The sequence below is a fragment of the Lolium rigidum genome, chromosome 1 (genome assembly GCF_022539505.1).
Source record: "Lolium rigidum isolate FL_2022 chromosome 1, APGP_CSIRO_Lrig_0.1, whole genome shotgun sequence".
NCBI classification, from domain to species: domain Eukaryota; kingdom Viridiplantae; phylum Streptophyta; class Magnoliopsida; order Poales; family Poaceae; genus Lolium; species Lolium rigidum.
In genome coordinates, this window is record NC_061508.1 from 199,679,512 (window position 1) to 199,685,760 (window position 6,249).

General features: G+C 40.2%; 1 protein-coding gene across 1 annotated transcript; it reads right to left on the reverse strand.

The window, feature by feature from the left end:
• Nucleotides 1-2,867: 2,867 nt before the first annotated feature.
• On the reverse strand, nt 2,868-6,249 carry LOC124687771 (transmembrane 9 superfamily member 2-like). Its single transcript, XM_047221523.1, has 7 exons — nt 6,083-6,249; nt 5,551-5,591; nt 4,849-5,428; nt 4,625-4,762; nt 4,378-4,534; nt 3,817-4,301; nt 2,868-3,376 (listed from the first exon to the last, which is right to left on the reverse strand). Exons 1-7 carry the CDS (start codon nt 6,232-6,234, stop codon nt 3,157-3,159), a joined length of 1,773 nt encoding a protein of 590 aa, XP_047077479.1. The 5' UTR covers nt 6,235-6,249; the 3' UTR covers nt 2,868-3,156.

Sequence of the window (6,249 nt, forward strand, 5' to 3'; positions counted from 1 at the left end):
TGGGAGAAGAAGGAATTTGACCTTGTTGTGTTAGGTGATGTATGGATGATGTTGTATGTAGTTTTTGCCTTGATAACAATTGGCTTTGTCTGATTGCAATTGCGTAAAGTGGCTATCTTTGTAAGCACGATGTAGATTGGAACTATATTTATCAAAATTGAATATAATTGTCCTGAATAATTGTTCTCTATTCGTATTGTTGTGTTGCAAATATGTTCACACGACATAGCACTTGACTTGGAGTTAATTTTGACAGAAACATTGTCTGTGTTTTGAGAGATAACATTGCCAGAAAAAAAGTAGCACTAATTTTAACAAGATCCACAAGAAAATTCACTAAAATTTTCATATCCAATTCATAGGAAAATTCACTGAATTGCATCTCAGTTCAGACAACAAATATTGACACAATAACCTAACTTGGCAACATAGTTTGCAACATACTTGAAAATAAAATGGAAAGTGGTATATATCCTAATGAAAATCAAACTCCACTAGATATTCCTGCATACATGAGAATTTTGTGAAATGGGCTTTCTGCATTGTATTCAAAGCAAGAAGTACAGTTTGGCCTTGTTGTCCTCTTTGCAGCTGCTCATCACCAAACATCATATGCTAAGCACTTCCTAGGCCTATTCTGTAGTTTCCTCTTCTAGTAAAACAATCCTCTAGTTGTGACTGCAACATCTCCTGCTGATATACCCGATGTGCTTGCAACAAATGGTGCAATTCTTTTTTTGCTTGCAGATTTGCCACACCATCTGGTCTTCTTGCTCCAATTTGTCTGGCTGTGTTTCTTCCTCTGCCTCTTCCTCTGAAATCCCCCCTATTGGTGTATATTTGTCACTCTACTCCCTGCCAGTGAAATTGGATCCCTAGCAGTAGCAAGAAATGCACTATGCGGTTCTCCAGCCATCATGAATTCTTTGGTGCAACATAAGTAACTATGGCCACCAAATAGAAATGCACTAGCAGTAGCAAAGAATTCATGATGCGGTTCTCCTGCCAGAGAAGTAACTATGGCAAGAAACTTTGCATTCTCCTCCTCCATCAGAAATAACTATGCGGTTCTTGCTCCACCAATTAGCTCGTCTAGTTTCTTCCTTAAATTTGGAAAAATAGTTCTAACCATGTCTTAGCTTCTTTCTACTTACTGACAGATCGGTGCATCAAGTCGTAGAACACATTCTCAAGCATAGAAAGCATGGGCATTTCTCTAGCTTCTAATATATAGCTACAATTACAGAGAGGAATAGACATTGAGAATTTGCATTCGGAGAATTAACATAAGGTAGTAATGAACACATGGATCAACAAGAACAAGTACCTATTGAACACTTCACAATGGTCATTCAGTAGCATGTCACATTTGCAAAAATCACTGAAAAATGTCTTGATCCATATGTTGGTTAGAAGTTCTATCCGAGCATAAGTAGCAGACAGTCAGCTTGGAGTTTGTTCAAATTTTTCTGCCACTTGACAATGGTAGTAGATCTTGCTATGGCCCACAAGTGATTCTTCAACACTTCTCCTTTGTGTCCAACCTTCTGATAATTTTGATGCAAATGCCTAACACAGAACTTGTTTTCTGCATCTGTGAACTCCATTTTAACTGCATTTATGAGGCTCCGAAAATTCGAGCAATCAAATAGTTAACACAATAAAATAATTAACACAAATAAACAGTTAAAATAAACAAGTAACAAATTAACACAAGCAAACAAATTAACACAAGCAAATTAGTACCTTTTCCTTGCCACTCATAATTGTTTCTGGAGCTGTATTGGTGATATTCACATCAACCATAACAGTTGTCCAAACCCCACTCCCAAGCAGTGGTACATTCCACTTTAACCAACCCCATGGCACCTGAGAAAATGTAGTCATTTGAATTCTTGTTATATTCGAAGAGACAAAACGATCCCAACAAGTAGCATCCTCACTTTACTACCTTTATCCGAAGTTACTTGTTGAAGATTTGTCCACATATATGCCCATATAGACGTGTTTTATCATATAGATACACATGAATCTATACAAACGTGGCCCACTATATTTGAAGAGGAAGACTGGTAGGGGAATTGAAAGAGAAAGGTTGTCCAGATATGAGGACTTGAGCCCATTTACTTCTCAAGGCTAACTGTTTACTTTAACCCATTTTCCTTCCTTCTCTGTTAACTTTGGGTAGAGGATAAGAATAGCTACAAGCCTTCTTCGCCTTTGAAATAAAAACCATTTCGTTGGTGCGACATCCCCACAATCCAAGGCCATTAAACTTTACACAAACATGATCACTTTTGCTAAATTATGATTTTTTCTTGTCTTTTTACATCTAGAATTTATAAATGAAAACCTGTGGGAAATGCACTTTTCTTCTATGGTGCATATGCTTCCTTTATCCAAAAAAATTAAATTTCTAAATGTTAAAACATTTAGGAAAAGGTTTTCGCATGTATATAACCATGTTCTATGTGCACACATAATGTTTCCCTGAAAACCGACATTTTTATGGCACTGTTAAAAAATGTCATGAAAAATCCCTTATTTTAGCACCAGATTTTTTCTTTTTTACATGGGCTGCAAAAAGGCGAATTTCGCTGAAACAACTTGTGAGCATGTACGATGTGGACATATACACTAGACAGTAGACATTTGGTTTTCAATTTTTTTGACATTTTCAAATATGTTAGAATGCATTTCAAATAAAGGGAGCACACGCACCCAGGACCCAAAACGCCGCATTCAAAACCTGTGCCAAACTGTTCTTGCACAATTTTCAGGTATTTTTGTATGTTTTCACAAACGATTGTACTATTTTCTCCACCAGGTAAGACACATTTCTAGCAAGCGACTGAGCAAACACAGGATTCAGGAACAAATGAAAGGGTCATACTCATATTAGACTCAACAACAGAAGATACAGCTACAAACGTATCACTATAGTGCCGGCTCTAGTATCAGTCCTCTACACACTATATCATCATTCCTTGGTGGAACTCCAAGATAATATTGTGAGTGAGGAGGTACACGTTCAGGACACGCAACTTGCTTGGACACAAAATTCAGAAGCAATATCCCGAGAGCAATCTGCCGGTTTGCTTCTCTTGAGCTTCCCTACTGATATCCATGACTGACGTCACACCACTGCAGTCTTGGTTACTCGCACTTGATGGAACGGTAAATGTGTCGAACAAATACCAGTGATGCACGGAAACCAACAGTTCCCAGCATGAGGAAGAAACCGTAGCAGACACAGGTCATGTAGCCGAAGAAGAAGGATGTTTGCATGAAGCCTGACATGTCTGACCGGGCATGGTAGTAGTAGATGCAGTAGAAGAAGATGAAAATACCAGTGGAGCCTCCACAAAGGACAGATCTGCAAACAGAAGCAAAAAAAAAAAAAAAAAACTTTTAGGATACTACTACTTTAAAGGATATATTACCACCTTCAACTGCAGCAGGATGAACAAAAAACATAACATGCGGAATATAGATGATGAGGCTTCTCCTGAAGTGTCTCTCATATTCTGGAGCTTCAAGTTCAAATTTCCTAGAAGAGCAAGTGTTTATCTTGCACTGTAATGCATTATGTACAAACTGAAACAGATAACTTTCAATCAAACTACTTATGTTGGATATAGCATAGTACTGATCTAGCATGCCATCTACTTAGTAAATGATGAGCTACATGTTTCCTTACAGGTTTTATTTTGGTTTTGATTCATTTTTCTTGTACAAGCACAACAAATAAGTAACCAAGTAAGCATGAAGAATAAACATTAACAAACAAGATGAATCGATGTCCTGAACACTGACCTCCACCACCACTTGTGATCCTCAACTGCAAGCTGGAAGTAAGTGAGTGCCACTGTGACAAACGCTGTGACGATGATGAGGATAATGAACACAATGAAGAGGATGCTGTAGATGGTGTATATCTTGTGCCCCCAGATGCTGGCAAATATGTAGTATAGCTCGATGTAGATAGCACTGAAAGGGAGGAACCCTGCCATTGCCATCTGGGGAATGGTGCTTCGATACCAGGGTAGCTGAGGGATTTCCCTAGGATACTTGGTTGTGCGGCAAGGAGCTTGGAATTCTGTATTGCTATTTTTCCCAGCTATACCACCCAGCACTAGGAGAGGAGAGGTTACAAGTGCCCAGATGAGAATAATGACAATGATAGTACCGAAAGGCAAAGCTGCTGTAGCACTATATGCTATAGCAACAGTGTTAAGGAAGGAGAATGTCAGGAAAAGAGGTCCACAGAACAAGCAGCCAGTCAATATCAGATTCCTCACCTGAAAACATTACAGCAGAAGTTGTCAAATAAAGCAGCAAAGAATTGAAGAAACCAACCACTAATGCATGCCTTACCCAGTTTGTTCCCTCGAGCTGAAGATAGAAGGAAGTTGCTGTGTATCCAGCAATACCAGATGTAAGAGCATAGATGACAACAAGGGCAGTGAAAAGGGCTCCTCTGTTGTATGGGTAGAAGACCCCAACAATTGCGAGGAGGAAGATGAAAATTGCACTATCGAAAGAGAAGCATTTGTAAGTTGCTATTAGGATCATTAAAACATAGTTTGGATCATAACATAAACTGAATCGAGGAAGTTCTTACAGGGCAAGAAGCTGAGATCCAGATCCAATGATTGCAGCAAACAGAGATTTTTGCTCCGGGAAACGGAAGACGTCACCGTGTATATATTTCCATCCAGTCTCTTCTTGGTCTTCAAGGGACTCGTCTTCATGAGAATACCTTCAGCAAAAAAGGGGGATTAAGACTGCATTTAGTAAAGCTACAAACCATGTGATGAGAATGTGATGCAATGATTTAGATCTTACTTGATGAAATCGTTCTTGAGCACACGCATCAGGATTGTTGCCAGAAAGCCAGTCAAGAGAAGTACCGTTACACATGAGTTAATTATGGAAAACCAATGGATCTCCAGATGCTGTGGCATAGAGGAAGACTTAGAGTACTTCTCCATTCTTTTCTCAAAAGGAATATCTGTCTTTTTCCATGTTACTGAATAGGAGAAGTCCACCTGCACTTCCTTGTCCTCTGTGATATCTACAGCCACATTCGGGTCTGTCTGGACATTGATTTCTATGACACGGTCATTGTTGTACATGATGTCAAAGTGGATGTGCTTAAACAGAAGGTACTTTCCACCCCCCTGCTCCTTGTCCTTCTCCAGTTTACCAAGGAATCCCCATAATGGCAGATCATCATAGTACATCTGGAAGTAGTAATCCTTGGCAACTGCATCCCGGAGCTTGGCGACTTGCTCCTTAGACAATTTTTTCTGGCAGAGAGTCTTGGAGTTCTTGTCTTCGTTGAAGTTTAACTCATATGGTGCATCAACCAACCGATCACCATTTAGAACCTCCCCAAGAGCCTCCTTTTTGTCCTTGGGGTGATCTGTTACAGACCAGACAGCAGTTAATAACAAAGAAAAATGACTTGGGCAATAACCAACCAAAGAGACTGCTATAGAAGCCAAGTAACAGCAGAAGGCATGTGGCATTAAAACAATTACAAACCTGGTGCACAAAAGGGTAGATCATAGTACCGGTATGTCTCACTGCAAAACAAAAAGAGTAACTCAATTATCCTGATCATGGCCTAACAGAAAAGCAATCCAATCTTAACAAGCTACTATTTACTAACATGAGATGGTTGAGGTAATACTTGAACTGTGAAATTGCCAAAGTTCACAAGGCACTGTTGCACGCAGAGAGGAGAGAACTCGTTCCTCCTATGACTTGGGATATCCATACTATGTAGTCGTAGAATTTGAGGTGAAATTACAATTATAAGAACTGACGCTAACTACTCTTGCTCACCTCCTAGCATGGACGAACCCACAATTGCATACTTGCCTGCTCATATCTACTAATCCGCGCACTGGAAATGCTCTTAGCGTTAATTGAGCAGTAATCCTACTATAACTTGACCGTAGCTGCTGGCACAACAGCAAACCAAGGCCTTACTCCCGCATCTCTAGACAGACAGTGTACCCAGACATGAACAGCAATAGCTTTGCATCGCTTGGCGAGAGAATTGTTGCTATACCTTGGATTGTGGAAAGGTCCGACCTTGTTGGCGTAAAGCGGGACACGATCTCCCTCCTTGTACCTGTGATCGGAGCCATCAGCTGCAGCCCCCAGCAGACACGCCAACAGAGCCACCGCAAGAACAGCGCACGCCGTTTCTACCCTCGCCATCTCCGCCAGCGCCTC